Below are 19,514 nucleotides of genomic sequence, written 5' to 3' on the forward strand. Positions count from 1 at the left end.
TATCAAGTGTACCATACAAATAGACTGTAATAACATCCATTAGACGCATGTCAAGTTTTTCACGTGTTACCAGACTAATAAAATATCTAAACATGATTACATCCACCATAGGATAATATATCTTATTGTAATCAATGTCGGCCATTTGCAAAAATCCTTGTGCTACAAGTCGTTCTTTATATCTTATAACTTCATTTTTCTCATTTTTTTTTCACACAAATACCCATTTATATCCTATTGGCTTTACATCGTTAGGTGTTTGAAATACAAGTCCAAAAATATCACATTTAGAAAGTAAATTCAATTCTGCTTGAATTTTATCTTTCCATTTTGACTAATCTTTTCCATTTCTACATTCCTCAATAGATTTAAGTTCAGGATATGCATTTTCTTTTTCTATTTAAATAACAACATTATAAGCAAAATTATTGTCAATAACTATATTTTTCCGATTCTATCTTTTTACTGAAGTAACATCACTTATCGAGTTCTCTTCGTTATCACCATTTTTAGGTACTTAAATCTCCTTTTGGGTTTTTTGATTAGTTATTGGATTTTTTGATTAGTTATATCTTTAGCCTCTTTTTGGGCACTTGCCCATAATATGATCATTTTAAATATTTACTTCTTTCCTTTTACGAGGATTTTTATATTTGGAACTAACTAATTCTCATGCTTCAGGCGTTGATTACTTTCTTTTACATTAACAATTTGCTTTAGTGAGACATTAATTCGTATTGAAGCATTTTCAGCTAGTATCTAATATTTTGTAATTCTTTTTGGGTTAACAAATGAATTTGACAGTTGATTGGCGATGTTTTGCAAAACAGAGAGTGGTTCTAACGACTGTGGGAACTTTTTCCTCAAAATTTTATTACTGCTATTTAAGCGCCCTCTTGAACGTTACAAATCTTATCATTTCCTTTACTACCTTCTTTCATAGTAGTATTCTTCCTTGCTTTCCTTTTTTTTTTTGAATACTACGTCGTTTTGGCTCATCGGGATCGTCTCTTCCGTGGCCGTAAACTCTCCGAATGTTAATACAGCCCTTTCTTTTTGCTGATGGCAACATCACTTTTCGAATCAGCTATTTGGGATTGTAAGGATCTTTGGTCTCCCCTTTCTCTATATTTTTTTTTTGGTTTTTGTTTTTTCTTAAATCTTGTTTGGGATTTTTGCAGTTTACGAAATTAGACTCAGGTACACTTCAATGCAATTGTTTTAAATCACTGCAAAGCCATGGCCACCATTCCCTTTCTATTTTTCCTGGAATTTTTCCAAACCACAAAAGTAGAAAATTATAGCAAAATAAGGTTAAGACTCAAGTACACTCCCCTTTCTCTATAAATCATTGGTGGTGAGTGAACGGAGAGCTATACTCCAGTACCATTTTTAGATGGAAAAGGAAGCTAACCGGCAATGGCGACCAAGGTAGTAACTTGGGTTGAAGGAAGAAGAAGAAAGATGTAGGATAAGAAGAAACACAACAAAAAATTGGGGGAGAAAAGTAAAAAAAAAAGTTTTTAAAAAAAATATTTGTTTAAATAATGTAGGTCACGTCACGTACCAAACTAGTGGACAGGAAAAAAAATTGATACTAATCTAGAACAAAAAAAAATAATAGGTACCAATCTGGATAAGTTCAGGTACTAATATTATATATTTTTAATTTTGTTTTTGTCAAATTACAAAATAAAAATGGACTGAAAAAAGGGACTAAGTTGGTAAAAATTGTTAAGTTTAGGGATGCTTTATAAAAAACCCTGCCTGAAAACTGGTGGTGTTGGAAAATTCTTGTGGTGACGTTTCTTTCCAACCGGTTATCCATAAAAAAGTAACGAGAATAATGATGATGTGTTTCTAGGAAGCTCTCCAATCCGTAGTGAACTTAGCGGTAGATCGCAGAAAGAGGCTTTTCAGGTTTTCCGGTTAAATGCGACGGAAAGGGACAGAGCTAATGATGTAGTGGTCTTCCCGGAAGATGAGAATTATCAGTCTTTCACTTCATCATTGCTGCAGCGATTCCGCTAGCTATAAGGGTTTGGCAGTCATCCTCAACAAGTCCTCTTCTCCTTCTCCCCATAAGGTTTCTGTTTTGGACCAATTTTTCTTTTGATTATTTGGAGCTTTGCCCTTCCATTTAGACTAGACTGTCTCTGACAATCTAGCTTTACCATTGATAGGGTAAGGGTCCTGAATCAGCTCCTCCAAGAATCACGTCCAATGTCAAGCAGAACTTGCAGTTTTTGAAGTTGTGGAAGGTATGTAAGCATTAAGCTGCTGTTTTATTGTAAACACTTTATCTTAAATTCTTTAATTATATGAGAAAAATTCCTGTAGGAATTCCAAAAGAGTAAATCTAGTGCACCTAAGCCTGCAACTAGTTATAGGAGAAAGAAGGTGCAAAAGGAGGAGCTTCCTGAAGACATAGAGCTTTATCGTGATCCTACAACGACCCTTTATTAGTAAGCACTGTCTAAGTTTATTTCTTAGATCATTTGTTGAATCAATTCACTTTTCAGCTTCTTGGTGCTAAAAGTTTTTACAGTACCAACCAGGGTTTAGATGATGCTGTCCCTGTATTGCTCGTCGATGGTTACAATGTATGTGGCTATTGGATGAAGCTGAAGAAGCATTTTATGAAAGGGAGGCTTGACATTGCTCGCCAAAAACTAATAGATGAACTTATAACTTTTAGTATGCTAAGAGGTTTATGCTTTGCTTCTTCCAAATATAACCTTTGCGCATCTCTGTGTGGAATGACTAAATATGTTGTAAATGCTCTATTTCTTAGTTTTCCCTGGGAATTATAACATGTAGCAAAAGTAAGTTAATATTATAATGATGGTTAACTATCTAAACATGTAGCAAAAGTAAGTTAATTTTATGCACCAATTAGAATATTATAATTTAACTCACCTTTCTGCTTCAGTATCTTCAATAACTTATTAAGGTATTAATTAAGTTACTTGATTAATATCACACATTTTTGTGAAAAACTTCCTTTAATTCTTTTTTACCAATTGTTAATGTCCTATAGCTCTCTGATCGGATTCATGGGGTTATGTAGGAACAAGGTTCAAGTTTACTAGTCTGATAGGATGCCTTAGCTGAATTGTTAATGTGCTAACTCTGTTACTTCTGAAATATTTTCAGGGGTTAAAGTGGTTGTTGTATTTGACGCTATGATGTCTGGACTTCCTACACACAAGGAAACTTTTGCCAGGTACTTATAATTCTGATTCTGTTATTATCTAAAATAATTTCTGTCCTCTTTTACTCTTTAAGTTCATTACTGGGAAATATCTTTATCTATGCTAAACATGCTTGTTTTGATAAACCAGGGAACTTCCTTTACGTATAGATGGATCAGTTTTTTTTTCTTTTTTAGTAATTGTAGGTAACCTATTATCAGAACATTATCATTGTTATGACTTATGATGTACTTGCTTGTTTCTACTGGAAATCTTCATTCTGATTTTCATTTTATTTTGATTAGGTTTACATTTTCTGTTTTCCACTTGCTGGATTAGAGCTGCTCATGGGTCACCCACTTGCTTAGGCCCGAAGGCCCGCCCAAAAATGGGAGGGTTTGGACAAAAATACGAGTCCAGAAAAATGGGCTTGGGTAAAATTTAAGACCTGTTTTTTGTATGGTCCGAGTATTGGGTAAGATTTTTTTGGCCTGAGCCCGGCTTGGCCTGAATATATTATGTTATAAAAATTAATTATATTAATTATATATGTTAAATAATAATTATATATATTTATATTAAATCACTAACCCAATAACAATTAAACCCATTTACCCAAAACCTAGAAAAAACTTACCCAACTAAATAACCCAAGCCAAAATATAAAATATAAAATATAAAAATTATATTTAATACAATAAAACTTTATGATATTTATTTTTGTTTTTTAATATCATGCTTTTTTAATGTTTTTGAATACTTTTATTTTAGCGTTTTTTAGTGCATTTAGTGTATTATATTTTTAAAAACTTATTTTTAAATAAAAAACTGATCTAAAAAAAATAAAATATGGGCAGGTCGGACCCGGGTTGACCTTTCTTAAATTTGGCTGAGCTTGGGAAAAAAAGTAAGCTCATTTTTCAGGTTGAGCCGGGTTTGGGATTGAAAAATTGGTCTAGATACCTTGCATGGGCCCAATCCAAACCTGGCCCGGCCCATGAGCACCTCTATGCTGGATCCAGCTTAAAACTCCATGCTTGTATGATTATGAATGGCTTTGCTGCGAAATCAACAAATCTGCATGGTTACTAACTTTTCTTAAGTTTATCCTCTGCTATTTTTCATTTTGGTTTTTTAGGACTGAGCAAAATGGTTTTTAGTTTATTCTACATTTGTGCTTTACTTCTTCTATTCAAACATTGGCATGTCTGATGCTTTACATCATGTCTCATGGCAATCCAAATTTCATGATCACTTGGTAGATGTGCAAGAATTCATTAGTCAGACAATAAACTTGAAGTTGCATGCATAACTCTACCCTTTGTTTAATAGATATTAAGACGAGGCTCAAAAAATTGGACTTTTAGTCTCCAATTTGAAAGAGGTGTTAATCATTCATTAAAATAAAGGGATTTCACATTTTTTTCCACAGTTATGAATCTCTAGTGTTGGTTATGTTGACCTTTTTCCTCTATATTTGTGTTAGTATGACTAGTCGGGCCTTGGGAATGACCTTAATTCATTGTATTATGTGTGCATGTTAGTGGTGTCTATAGTTTTTGCATGAAATGCATAGAACATGTAGGGCAGTGTATCTTCTACAGAAGTTAAAAGTCTATTAAAAAGAAAAGAAAAAAGTAATAGGAAGAGTCATTGCTTGATATGGATGGTTGTTGAGCGACTGAAACTTCGATAATTAGCTGTAGATATGTTGCTTTGACTCTTCATTTTTCTTGAAGTCCTCGTTGTCCAACACATATTTGAACAGGGGTATGATGATACAACCCTCCATATATATGCAAAATCTTACAAAAAATGAGCATGTCCTTGTTAGACACATACTGTATCCAACACTTGCATCAAATCCAGTAACATAGAGCCATGGTATGTGCATAATGTTCCTTGAATTGGCAGCATGGTCTTAAATACTTCATATTTCAACGTTGCCTTATTTATATAACTGAATTTCTTTTCTTTCTATAAGATTTTGATTTCTGATGTTAACAATTTCCAATTTTCAGCATTGATATAGTTTACTCAGGAGAGTCTTGTGCTGATGCATGGATCGAAAAGGAGGTTTGAGATAACAACTCGCTGAGAATTTCGATTGTTTCTTTACTGGTTATTTAACATATTTGGTTTATATATGGAAGAATAAAAGGATTGATTTTAGCATGCCTCATTATGCTTCCTTTTTTCACGTCGCATTGTAGAGTTTTACTTTTATCTTCTTTAGATTATTAAACTATAAATTATGTTCTTGGACAAAAAGGAAAACGAGCTACAAATCATGTTTTTGATTTGCTCGAGAACCTTCTAGGATTATTATGAATGGATGGTACAAGTATCTTCCAAAGACATGCAGCATATCCTTCTTATGTGCTCCCTTAAACTTCATTGGGAAAATAAAAACACTTATTAATGTTGAGGCCTCCAGGTAAATTTTTCTCTGGAATTTTAGGCATGATGGTTTGGAATATGTTAGAAAGTATCTGACAAGTCTCATAACAAAGTTGCTTCTCCTCTGATAAACTGTATGCATTAGGGGATAGTTCCAGTTATGCATTCAGCATTAGGGGATAGTATCAGTTATGCATCTAGGTTAGTCTGCCCTGTAAGGTATTTCCTATAACATCTGTTGCTCACTCTTTTCCATGACACCTTCAGTAGGCATCTTTCTATAAAATAAATGAACTATTTCCTTGTTAGTGACTTCTAGTGTACATCTCAAATATATAACAGGTTGTAGCTCTGAGGGAGGATGGGTGCCCCAAAGTTTGGGTTGTGACTTCTGATCATTGTCAGCAGCATGCAGCACATGGAGCGGTGAGCATTGCCTTATGATCAAGAAATTATTCTGTTGTAGCAATCATGACATTCTACTTTGCTATAATTATCTGATGGTATTTTCTGCTACGTACTCATCTAAAATTTGAATTTGCTCAATACTTGGGATGCCCATGGACTATGAGATGCTGATGTAACAAGTAGGTAAAAGGATATTGAAGTATGAGCACACTGTATCAATCACAAAATTTTGTAGAATACACAGTACCTTATGAGTCATACCACAAGTACTATGGTTGTATGGCAAATCATACTTGGTAAAGTAAGCTTGACATCTAAGGATTCTTTGGGGTCACAGCTAAAAAGTTGCATCACAGGTTGACCAGGAAATTCCAGAGCATTATGTATTCACTATCATTAAGATAGATATTTCTCCACCCTATGTATAACAAATATTGTCCAGCTTCCTTTAGTAAGATGTTGCAACTTATGTGTAGAAACTATGAGTAGGTTGCTTAAATCATGGCAACTAAGAAGATGCCACTGATGATGGTTGGAGTACTCCCTTAGTATCCTTGGTGATAAAGTGATGCTAAAAGGGATCTTCATCCGCATTATCTTTAATTGTGAAGTGTTACAATTAAAACCAAAAAGCGTGATTAGTCAATAAATTACAGAGGTGGATCTTCCAAATTATACTGGGTAAGAAATTAGGGTTTCAGAATCAAGTAGCTGTCTGATTGTCTTGATACTTGTTGGGGATGCTTATCTCTTGTATTATTATTTTAGGCAGGTGTAATCTATTTTGACAATGGTTTGGGAATGGTCTATTAGATTATTCATTGGACTTATTTATGTTAATGGTTTTGTTCAGGGAGCCTTTATTTGGAGCTCCAAGGCATTGGTTTCTGAGGTGAGGCATTTTTCTAACCAAGTGCTGCATTTTTGCATTCCATGCCCATATGAAACTTATTTATTGGTGTGTGTCTGTTAGAAAACATAGTTATGTTGTCATGAGCAAACTGATGTTATACTTGTTATTTTGTCCAGTTTCTTTGTTGTGAAATAGGTTTGCAATACTAGAAAAAACCATCTTCTGTCATGAAAAGGGACTCAACCTTTGAGGAACTCAATAGAATCGAACATGAAATATTTAACGAATCAGTTTAACGCTAACACTCACAAGCTGTTATAAAATTTATTGATAACATCTCATCCTTACTGATAAATCTTAAACAAATAATAAATAATTACATTGTAACAACAGCTAGATGGCAAATATCGAAGAACAAAAGGTAAACATGAAGATTTTCCTCCTTTTAGAAAAATCATTGCCTCAAGATTGAAATCATGGAATCACCTTTTGAGATCTTCCTTGGCATTTTGAACCTAATCAATATAACCCATGTAGTGAGTAGAAACTTCTGCTAGAACCTTACTTGTCCTTGAAGGTTATATTTGATGAATTGTGATCAAAGTCTTTGTCCTGTTTATGGTACTTTTTGAACATATTTATGTCCTTAAGATTGGATAACAAAAAACATTCTTTCATCTATAGGAATTCCTAGTCCATCAGTCACCCTTGGTTGGAAAAACTTGAGTCCATAAAGTGTTAATGCAAACACTATTATGCTCCATGGAACCCATAATAGGAATTGTTGTCTATACTGGAAGCAAGCAACAAATGCATCACCAACACTTACTGCCACCAATAAAATGCCTTAAGAAGACTAGTGGAGAAAACAAAAAGGCTCAAAAGCATGCCACTGGGATAATGTATTTGCTACATGGAAAACATGACTAACACTCAGCAGTCACACTATTAGTATCAGTGATCTCATTCCCATTTCCACCTTTTAATCCATCTCTAATGCCCAAGTCATCTATCATCAAATTAGTTTGGGGAGCACTACTATTCTTTCCAGGACAGCTTCATCCTCAGGCTCTTTGAGAGGAAATGGGTTCCTGAATATCTTGATGTGGACATTGTCATTAGAACAATCTGTTAATTGTCTCCCTTTCTGCATTTTTCTTTTTCTTTTTTTGATTTAGCTGGATGTATTCTCCTTTTCTTTTTTCTTCCTATAGATGTAGAGAATATGCTGACAGTAAAGCTCTTCTAGGTTCTAATACCAAATTGATGTGGAACAAGTAGGGAAAGAGATTAGCAAATAGAAATTTGAAGTACTATCAGAACTAAACATAAGTATTTAGGGAGGAAAAAAAAATGAAATTAGGGGATAAATAGAAAAATAGGGGGTTAAAAAGAATCAACAGAGGGAGAAAACTACAACACTGAATACCTCACCGAAAACATTCATCATCAAAAAGCTAATTAAAACTTGAAAAATAAAATTGTATCTGTTAATTATTCAACTTAAAACCAATAGGTAATAAGTGGATTGACCAATTTGAATATAAAATCATAAAACCCAAGACTTAACAGCTGTAGGATAATACTACTTAACAATCCCTCTCACATATAGCTCAACTAGAAGCTTGATGTGGTTAAGGAAGAAAACATCAGCAATAAAAAGGATTAGGGCTGGAAAATGAGTTAGAAAGTTGGAACTGTAAAGAACTTAGGGTTGATATAATAGACTTTCTTGCAAGAAAAGTTACTGGAGTTTCTTGAAAATAAAGTTTTTTCTTAACACAATCTTAGCCATCGAAAAAATTATTTAGTACTTAAAAAAATATTATAAAATAAAACTGAAATAATAAAATTTTAAAATAAATAAACCTCTCGTGTCATTCCCCCTTGGAAAACTTGTCTCGGTGAGAAAACTTTTACCGCTTCAGCATAAATTTCTATATCAGCACTTTGCAGCTTCTTCTTCATGACTAATAACTTTGCTGAGCCAACATGTGCCATATCATCCTGTTCTTCTTTAATTTCAATTCCATATCCAAACATTGCTTCCAAAGTAACTCCTTTTGAGGTTGCATGTTTCATAACAATTCTCTCTAGTGGTTTGCACTTCCAAATCCTTGACTTTTGCTGTGAGGAACTGTCTAACTGCAACTTCTTGATTCAACGTTGATATAAGAACTTCCATGCCTGTTTTTTCTATAGCTAGTCTCCTATCTGTATTTCCAGCTAGACTTTTCTGTCTCAAGGGATTGCTTTTTCTTTCATTCAATGCAACCTCAAAAGGATCATTAGCAACTGGTTTGTCAATATCACCTTCAGAAATATCCGAGCTTAGTGAGGTAGCAGCACAGAAGAAACCATATTTTCTTTGCAAAGACCGCCAAGGTCATTGCCCTCAGGAATAGATCTGTCAAACCTGACCCCAAATTTTTAGGATCCATTTGCTTCAAAGGCAAGGATTACTTTGCCTCGAATACCAATTGTTGGCCCCCTTAGAGTAGGTTGTAGAGAGGAAAGCTTGGAAGGTGATGTTGCACCTACAAACTTAACACCATTGTTATCGAAACTGGGCCGGACTGGCTGGTCGGACTAGTCACATTGGGAACTAGCTGGTGTACTGGTCCGGAATAAGAGAGGGAATCAGTTGACTTGTGAAATGGTGTGAACTGTGGTTGAGCCGGATGAATCTGTAAAAGACTGGTTGAACCAGTTTTTATATTTTTGGGCCAAATATCATGACCCAAACTGAAAAAAGACCCGGCCCAAAGCGAAAAAAAGGTCCAAACCAAAAAAAAAAAACTTATAAACCCAACTCATCCAAGCCTAAAATAATAAAACAAAATAAAAAAACCTAAACATTAAAGGGAGCAGACGGTATGGCCAAACCCTAAAGCTAAGATCAAAACTTAAAAAGTTTTGGCTCGCTCTTTACCAATCAAAGCTGCGTCTTTGGTGCCCCTCTTTTGCTCTTCTTATTTCAACTGAAGGTGGCCCTTCATTTCCGTCAGCCGCCATCTCAAGCCTCCGCCTCCACCTCTACCTCCACCGGATAAAATATTGTTGTGAAACAAAGTGAAGGAGAGAATGAAAAAGAACAGTTGTAGATCAAAGTCAAGAGGGATACACATGAATGGAAAAAGAGCCAAAGTTTTAACTTTTAAACTTTGATCTTGCGGCAGCCACACAGAGGGAAATTAAGTACAGAATAAAATTGGAAAACTTAATGCGCCATATTAGATATAGATGACTTTCAGGCCTTAAGGCAGTGGCGGATCTTGGGATGAGTTTTGGAGACCTAGTAAAATTTTTGAAAATTTTAAGAGTTTAATGATGATTTTTTAAAAATATTTTTGGGTCTAATTAAAATTTTTAAAATCTACAAGATTATTGAAAATTTTCAAAAATTTTAAGAGAGCTTAATTAAAATTTTCAAAAAAAATTAAAAGGTATATGGGAATTTTCAAAACATTAAGGGAAGCTACCTAAAAATTTCAAAAAACTTTAAGAGAAAAATAAAATTTTCTAAAAATTTTGGGGGGCCTAATTAAAATTTTCTAAAAATTTGAAGGAAAAGTAAAAATTCCCAAAAAATTTAGGGGTGGCCTTAAGCCACCATAACGGTCGGCCTTTGCCTTGAAGTTTCTTTCACACTATGAACGTCTTTTGATGTTGATCCAACTGCTAAATATGCTCTAGCATGATAGCTTAGGTCCACATAGGCATCTATTGGAACAAGCTGTGTTTCAATTTTTCTTCCCTCTTGATCATGAACAGTAACAGCTTCATTAACAACCGTAAGACATATTGCATCCTCTCTTTTCCATCCCAAAGAATTGTAGATCACAACAATCAAGTTCTTTCCATCAGACATGTTAGTTTCTAATGTAAGGCGTAAGTTATATTCAGAAGTGGACAATGGTGGAAATTGATGGTTGCCTCCAATGGATGAATTCAAATCAGTTAAGCAAGCAAGTGAATATGCAACAGCATATACGTGCATATATTGCTCCACGTCTTATTCATAAGATGCCAAATTGAGTGTTCTTTGAGCTTCAGCCATGGTGCCAATAACTAATATCCTTAGTTTATCTCCATGGGCATGAGAAACTTTATTTGCTCCTTGAAAGGGATGTGGAGAATAAGGATTCGAGAAGCCTAGATCCAACTTGTTCATCTTAGTAGCATTTCGTGTTGGAGTGTTGCACGTAATCTAGAATCCTTAGAATTAGCAACTTCACATGAGGATATTAGCATGTTTCGTTGGGTTTGGCAAACCTTTATTTCCAGAAGGTGCTTTTATATGACTAACAGAATAGCTAGAAGTTGAAGGATTGCTTGTAAAGTATCCTATCTAGTAAGCATTTGCATAATCTGGACAAAATAGCTGAATGCATACTTGGCACACAAAAGTAATATCCAAAAAAAGTGTATACCTTATAAGTAAACTGACTCTCATGCATTCCCCTCCTAACATAAGCTTTAGGCAGAAGTTTAGAGAACAAATCGGCATTAATGGTTGAGCTCATCAGAATAAGATGCAAGTCTGGGACAACAGTCATAGCCAATTATTAGTAGAAATTCCTCATTCATGCCTCTTTCGCCAAGACTCTCTCTTTTTTTAAGGATATTTTAGCATTACTTGTTTCACCTAAAACCACGAGAACTAGATTTTCAGCAACAACTTTCACAAACTTAGCTTTCATGTTGACTGCGAGTAGCTTTCCTCTAAAAGGTTGCATCACCTTTAAACTGTTACTTGCCTTCAATGTTTCTTGCTTTTTCTCAACTCCAGCATTGAATTCTCTCTCGATAGAATCTGTTTCGATTGTAGAAACTGAGTCAACTCTTTTCACTTCATTATTTTAAACCAGACGTTGTGCCCCTTGAGATATATAAGAGATTTTCAAGTTGCCTTTGATCCTCCCTTTCATCACAGCTACTTGATAATATTAACTCTTGAATCATAAAAAATAATAAGCAAATTATAATCTACCCAAAATAATGAATAAATCCTAATCACACCAAGATGATAAATATCTTACTGAGCTAGAGATAAACTTGTAAAAACCTTTTAGTTAGTATGTGCTATGGCTGCTACTTTAGCACGTGTGCGAGAGAGATTGTTTTATGCAAAGAAAATATCTTCAAATTAATGTAATGGAATAACTAGCCTTGTATTAGTTAATGAGGATTGAAGCATTCATCTAGTTACATGTATCAGTAAATTTCACTTATTATTATTCTTAAGAGAGGCTCAATCCTAATTATATATTGGATTTTCCTTTCTTTTAATCGGCAATGCCCTCATCCTATGGTTATGGATGATTAAGAGGACCATGTCTCCTTTTATGGTCGAATAAGTCCTTTCCTTTCTAGATCATCAAGAGAGAATATACCCATATGGTCGAGCCTAGTCTTTCTTACAAAGTATTGCTACTTGATATCATTCATCTGAATAAGAGATAAGCATCCATGTTATGACAAATGAGAAAAATATAATGTCGGTAATGACAATATATCGCAAAGAAAAATAGAAATAGAAAATAAAGAACACACAGATTTTACGTGGAAACCCTTTGGGGAAAAAGCCACGGGCAGAGGAGAAGAAAATTCACTATATCAAAAACTTAATTACAAGAGGAGTAGACTATGTCTATTTATAGGCTTGTAAACCTTATTCTAATAGGAGTGAAACTCCTTATTCAAATAATATCAAATAGATGGAGTTTAATAAGGTTTAGAAACCTTATTTTAAAATAAAATAAAAAAAGTATAATTCTATAGGGATTTTACTTTTATTTTATTTTATCACAGTATTTTATTTAAATAAAGATTTGGGTCACTTAATTCTAACAATCTCCACCTTGACACGAATTCCTAATGAACAAGTTCTTCATCGCGACCTCTCAACGAACGAGTTTCTCCACCTCTTCCATAAAACCCCTTAAGGGTTTATTTGCAATAATGAACACCAACCAAGTCTAAGCAATACTCAAACTTGGTTATAGGAAGTGACTTAGTCATCATATCTGCAGGATTTTTATGAGTACTAATTTTGCTCACAACAATATCATCACGAGCAATAATATCACGAACAAAATGATACCGAACATCAATGTGTTTTGTTCTCTCATGAAACATTTGATCTTTTGTAAGGAAGATGGCACTCTGACTATCACAAAATACTATATTGATTTGAAAGTCTTCATTGAGTTCACTAAAGAGTCCCTTCAACCATGTAGCTTCTTTACAAGCCTCAGTAATCGCCATGTACTCAGCTTTAGTGGTAGACAAAGCGACTGTAGTTTGCAAAGTGGCTTTCCAACTGATTGCACAACCTCCGATTGTAAAGACATAACTGATGAGAGATCTTCTATCGAGGTCCCCAGCAAAATCAGCATCAACATACCCAATGACTCCATCTATAGTTCTTCCAAACTGTAAGCAAACATCGGTAGTACCTCGTAAGCATCTTAAAATCCATTGAACTGCTTTCCAATGTTCTTTATCAAGATTCGCCATGTATCTGCTAACTGTACTAACTGCATATGATAAATCTGGACGTGAACAAACCATGGCATACATGAGAGATCCCACTGCACTAGAGTATGAAACATGTGACATGTACTCAATCTCATCATCTGATTGTGGAGATAAAACCGATGAAAGTCTGAAATGGGCTGTTAAAGGAGTACTAACAGGCTTAACATTCTGCATATTGAATCTGGAAAGAACTTTCTCAATGTACCCTTTCTGACTTAGATACAATTTACTTACTTTTCTATCCCTGAGAATCTCCATACCAAGTATTTTCTTTGCTGGTCCCAAGTCTTTCATCTTAAATTCTTTACTTAGTTGAGTTTTGACCTTTCTTATCTCTCATTTATCTTTCGCTGCTATCAACATGTCATCAACATAAAGGAGTAGATACATAAAAGAATCATCAATGTTTTTCTTAAAGTAAACACAACTGTCAAAGCTACTTTTTTTAAAATCAAGAGAAGTCATAAAGGAATCAAACCTGTTATACCACTGTCTTGGTGACTGTTTCAAACCGTAAAGGGACTTTTTCAGCAATCAAACATAGTCCTCTTTTTCTGAAACTGTAAAACCCTCTGGTTGTTGCATGTAAATATCCTCTTCAAGTTCTCCATGCAAAAATGCAGTTTTTATATCTATCTGCTCAAGCTCAAAATCATGCATGGCCACAATACCAAGCAAAGCTCGAATCGAACTATGCTTCATAACTGGAGAGAACATATCTGTGAAGTCCACTCCTGGAATTTGACTGTAACCCTTTGCAACAAGTCTTCCTTTATATCTGGGTTCTTCAATTCTTGGAGTCCCCTTTCTTTTTAAACACCCATTTACAACGAAAAACCTTTTTACCTTTAGAAAGTTTCACAAGATCTCATGTTTGATTTTTGTGTAGTGATTCCATCTCCTCTTGCATAGCAAACATCCATTTTTTTGAGTCTTCACAACTAACCGCCTCAGAATAATTAGATGGCTCTTGATTTGCATCTATATCTTCAGCCACATTTAAAGCATAAGCAACTAGATCAGCCTCGGCATACTTCTTTGGAGGTTTAATTTGTCTTCTAATTTTGTTTTTGGCGATAGAGTATTGTGGTGAAGAAGAAACTCTATTTTGAATTTTTGTACTGGCTTTAATAGTCGATTCTGTTGTAGATTCTAGATCAATCTGATGCTCCACCTGCTTTTGATTTTCTTTATTGGAAGAGTTTTTAAGAGATAAGTTAGGTAGCATAGCAGTTTCATCAAAAACATCTCTGCTAATTACAACTTTTCTATTTTCAAGACATTATAACTTATACCCTTTTATACCAGCTTTATAACTAAGAAAAACACATTTAATAGATCTTGGTTCCAATTTTTCATTATCCACATGAGCATACGTAGGACAACCAAAGATCTTTAAATCAGAATAGTCAGCAGAATTATTAGACCATACCTCTTGTGGAGTCTTTTTCTTAATAGTAACGGATGGAGATCGGTTGATAAAAAAACATGCAGTAGAGGCTGCTTCTGCCCAAAATGGCTTTGATAAGTTGGCATTTGACAACATACATCGAACCTTCTCCATGATCGTTTTATTCATTCGTTCTGTAACGCCGTTTTGCTGTGGAGTAGACGAACTGTCAAGTGTCTCATGATCCCTTCTGACTGTCACAGTTTATTAAATTCATCAGAACAGAACTTTAAGCCATTATCTGTGCGAAGATATTTTGTTTGCTTTCCTGTCTGTTTTTCAATCATGGTTATCTAAGACTTAAATGCGGAAAACACATCGCTTTTCTGCTTCAAGAAGAACGCCCACATTTTTCTGGAAAAATCATCAATAAAAGTTAACATATAATTAGCTCCACCTCTCGAAGGCACTCTGGATGGCCTCCATAGATCAGAATGTATATACTCTAACGTTCCTTTCGTGTTATGGATTTCTCTGGTGAATCGAACTCTCTTTTGCTTCCCAAAAATGCAGTGCTCACAGAACTTCAGTTTGCAAATTCCTTACCCATCAATAAGTCCTCTTTTGCTCAATTCTGCCATGCCATTCTCACTCATATGCCTTAGGCTCATATGCCAAATTTTAGTAATATCATCATCTGATAAGGAAGAGGATGACATAGCTACATCACCAGTAACTGTAGAACCCTGCAAAACATTAACTTGACAGTCTTTCTCTGCCCTTTCATCACAATGAGGGAACCTTTGGAAATTTTCAAAACCCCACTTTCAGCTGTGTATTTGTACCATTTTGAATTAAGAGTACTCAATGAAATTAAATTTCTCTTTAATTCTGGAACATGTCGTACGTCACTGAGTGTTCTGACAACTCCATCAAACATTTTAACTCTAATTGTTTCAACACCTGCAATTCTACATGAAGCATTATTTCTCATTAACACAATACATTCAGACACTGTTTCGTAAGTTGTAAACCAATCCTGATTGGGACTCATGTGGAAGGTGCAACCCGAATCAAGGATCCACTCCTCGCTCGCTTTGGAATTGTTGACAGAAGCGACTAGAAGTTCACCATCGCTGCAATCTTCTACAACATCAGCTTTACCAGAATTTTCTAGTTGTTTTCCATTTTGATTCGCAGCCTCCCTTTTGATATTATTCTGTAGCTTATAGCAATCAGATTTAATGTGCCCTTTCTTCTTGCAAAAGTTACAAGTTTTACCTCTGTTTGAAGACTTCGATCTACCTTTAGATTTACTGCGAGGATTCCGTTCCTATGTCATTCCATGATCATCATCAGTATTCTGATCTTGTCTCCCACGAACAATAAGACCCTCTCCCTGAGAGTCGGTTTTAACCACAAGATGCTTCATCTTATCATAAGAGGTTAAAGAATCATAAACCTAATCAACTGTGAGAGACTCGCGGCTATATAAAATCGTATCTCTAAAGGTTGAATAAGACGGGGGCAACGAACAAAGTAGAATCAGCCCTAGATCTTCCTTATCATACTGAACCTCCATGGCCTCCAAGTTTGAGAGAATTTCTTTGAACACTGTTAAGTGTTCGTGCACAGATGCACCTTCCTCCAAACGATGAGCATAAAGACGCTGCTTCATATGTAGTTTGCTAGTTAGAGTTTTCGACATACATATCTGTTTCAACCTCTTCCATAATCCAGCGGCAGTCTTTTCCTTTATCACATCTTGCAAAATTTCGTTAGACAAATGCAGATGTAACTGTGTTAACGCCTTTCGATCCTTGCGCTTCTTCTCTTCCGTCAAAGTTGAAGGCATCTTATCTATCCCTAGTAGGGCTTCCTCTAAGTCCATCTGTGTAAGAACTGTTTGCATCTTTATCTGCCACAATGCAAATTTGGTGTTGCGATCCAACAGCAGAATTTCGTACTTCAAAGATGTCATTACTGTGATTGAGATGAACAACTCGGAAGCTCTGATACCAATTTGAGAAAAATCTAATGTCGGTAATGATAATATATTGCAAAGAAAAATAGAAATAGAAAATAAAAAACACACAAATTTTACGTGGAAACCCTTTTGGGAAAAAACCACGGGCAGAGGAGAAGATTCACTATGTTGAAAACTTAATTACAAGAGGAGTAGACTATGCCTATTTATAGGCTTGTATTCTAATAGGAGTGAAACTCCTTATTCAAATAATATCAAATAGATAGAGTTTAATAAGGTTTAGAAGCCTTATTCTAAAATAAAATAAAAGAAGTATAATTCTATAGGGATTTTACTTTTATTTTATTTTACTACAGTATTTTATTTAAATAAGGATTTGGGTCACTTAATTCTAACAACAAATTTTTACCTTTGATGTAGCCCTTTTATGTTGAAGTATTGTATGTAAATTGCATCCATGCTATGACAGATTGTCATCGTTGTATATCTTTTTTCTATTGGAAGATTGTTTGTATACCATAATTTCTATTGATGGTTTCTCTTTAATTGTGTAGATTAAAGCTTCACAGAAGGAGGTTGAGAGGATGCTTCAAGAACAAAGGTTTTCCCCAGTTGGAATGAAATTACAAAAATTTGCACCTAAGAAATTAAAAGAATAAATAAATGCATGCCACTGTGTGGTTTAGGTACTCATTTTAAAATTATCATACTACTAGTTGAACTTACGATTGACCATAGGCAAATATCACGTCATGTTGAAATAGAATGCCAAAATCATAATATGTAGTGGCCTTATCTCCTTCACATGCACCCATAGAAACAAACTAAGGGCATTTTGAACTTATGATTCACATTAGGCAAACATCACATCATGTTGAAAGATGGGCCCTAATGCCAAAATCATAATACATAGTGGCCTTAGCTGCTTGACATGCGACCATAGAAACAAGGGAATATTGGTCATTTTAAGAGATCTATGACAAGTTGTCTCCAAAGCTTGATGAAGAAGGTTCACTAGGGATCTCATGGGGCCTGAGCTAATGGAATAATCTAATAGCTAATAATGATGATACATGTATATGTTCTCCGTACTTTGAAATAGTTACTCCGCTTCAAACAAATAAATCCGCCAACATAGGAATATCAAATTTTATAAAGATACATGACTTCTGTGAAATAATGGAGATGGTCTAAGGTATCCTTGGTTTAATGCTCAATCATGAAATGTGAATCTAGACTTGTAAAGTCATATTTGTAGGTATTATAAAATGGCTTGAGATGAAGAATTTGTATTTGATGCACCAACATTGTATACTACGATGCCAGTGAACCACTTTATCTCACTTCATAAAAAATAATCTGTATCTATTTTCAAAGATTTGAAGTGGCAGAATGTGGTTCGGTGATAGTGTATTAGTGCATTAATGATAAATTCTGAGATTATTCCCTGTGACGTCTACTAGTGGAACCCCTTTATCATGTTATGCAAAGAGAATTTGTTAATGACCATTATACATAGTTTCTTGGTTGTGGGTAGAAGTGAAGGCAAAATGCAATGAGCATACACGGTTTTGGCCTTGGGATCATATTCCAACATCTTATAAAGAAAATAATCATACTATGATTGGACTGTTAATGTTATAACCCTTTTTAAAGCAGAATTTGGCAACTTAAGCTAAGCCTTGTCCTGTAGACTTATCTTTTAGCCTACTCGACTTCACAGCTCCAGCTCACAGCTCACAGCTCACATCTCATTTGAGATTTGTGATATCCTTCAACTTAGCACGAGTCTCAATGTTTTTAAACTTTAAGATAAGTACTTTCCAGATTTAGTAATATCTTGATTACAGCGCACCAAAAGTATTTAGCAATAATTGACTCAATATCAAAGTCAAGTATGTTGATATTAGGCTGATTATTGGATGAAGTGTACTTTTGTAGGTTTGACATGAAAATGATTTTGATTCATGTTTTCACCTTTTTCAGATCTACTTCTTTTCAAGGTAAACTATTGAAGCACAATCTCGATACTGAAGTTGTTGATGCTCTTAAGGGTCTAAGAAGACAGCTTTCTGAGAATGAGTCCTGCTAGCTATTTGGATCTGGTTTGTTGTTATTGTTCTCAGCTGAATATTGCATAATCAAAATGCTAATCTTGGTATATACCTAGATAAGTGATATTCATATTGGGTATACCTGGCTCATAAATCATGGTAAGCACAATTCTGATGGAAGTAGTAAAATTGGTAACTACTTACCTCATTCTAATCTTCTTTTCATTGCTATTTCTACTTGTCTAGATTTGACAATCCATGTATTTTGGGTGTATTTATATCAAATTATTTGTACTCTTGTTTCTCCATGTAATAATTCTTTTTACAGTGTTGTATATTTATTTAAAAATTTTACAGTTAATAACACATGCTATATCGGTTAGAATACTTTTTTTATAAGGCTGTATTTGTGTGAGTTGTCTATGCATAAGAACTTAGGTTTTGTTATATTCTTCCTACATTACCCATGTTTGAGCTACACGTAACTGAGAGTGTTAAGTGGTGCTCACGCACGTTTATTAAAAGTTCCGTATGATCTTATATTATCAGAAGATGCAACTATTGTTATGATTCCCTCGTTTATTTTTATCTTATCTTCAATTGGACTTCATGATTATTATTAAATGCATGGAAATATGGAAGAAAGATGGTGAAAAAGAAAGAAAATAACTATTATTAGTATGGT

General features: G+C 34.6%; 1 protein-coding gene across 5 annotated transcripts; it reads left to right on the forward strand.

The window, feature by feature from the left end:
- Window positions 1-804: 804 nt before the first annotated feature.
- LOC107914189 (uncharacterized protein YacP) lies at window positions 805-19,195 on the forward strand. Of its 5 annotated transcripts, XM_041103083.1 has the most exons (12): window positions 805-1,099; window positions 1,182-1,200; window positions 1,865-2,086; window positions 2,184-2,261; window positions 2,341-2,465; window positions 2,549-2,709; window positions 3,157-3,226; window positions 5,216-5,270; window positions 5,937-6,020; window positions 6,856-6,894; window positions 17,330-17,376; window positions 18,762-19,195. In XM_041103083.1, exons 3-12 carry the CDS (start codon window positions 1,982-1,984, stop codon window positions 18,865-18,867), a joined length of 870 nt encoding a protein of 289 aa, XP_040959017.1. In that variant the 5' UTR covers window positions 805-1,099; window positions 1,182-1,200; window positions 1,865-1,981; the 3' UTR covers window positions 18,868-19,195. The 5 variants fall into 5 exon arrangements, with proteins under 5 accessions (XP_040959017.1, XP_016698483.2, XP_016698482.2 ...); XM_016842994.2 differs by lacking the exon at window positions 1,182-1,200; XM_016842993.2 differs by lacking the exons at window positions 805-1,099; window positions 1,182-1,200 and having other exon boundaries at window positions 1,693-2,086.
- Window positions 19,196-19,514: the final 319 nt, after the last annotated feature.

This window comes from Gossypium hirsutum, chromosome D10 (assembly GCF_007990345.1).
Source record: "Gossypium hirsutum isolate 1008001.06 chromosome D10, Gossypium_hirsutum_v2.1, whole genome shotgun sequence".
Taxonomy (NCBI): domain Eukaryota; kingdom Viridiplantae; phylum Streptophyta; class Magnoliopsida; order Malvales; family Malvaceae; genus Gossypium; species Gossypium hirsutum.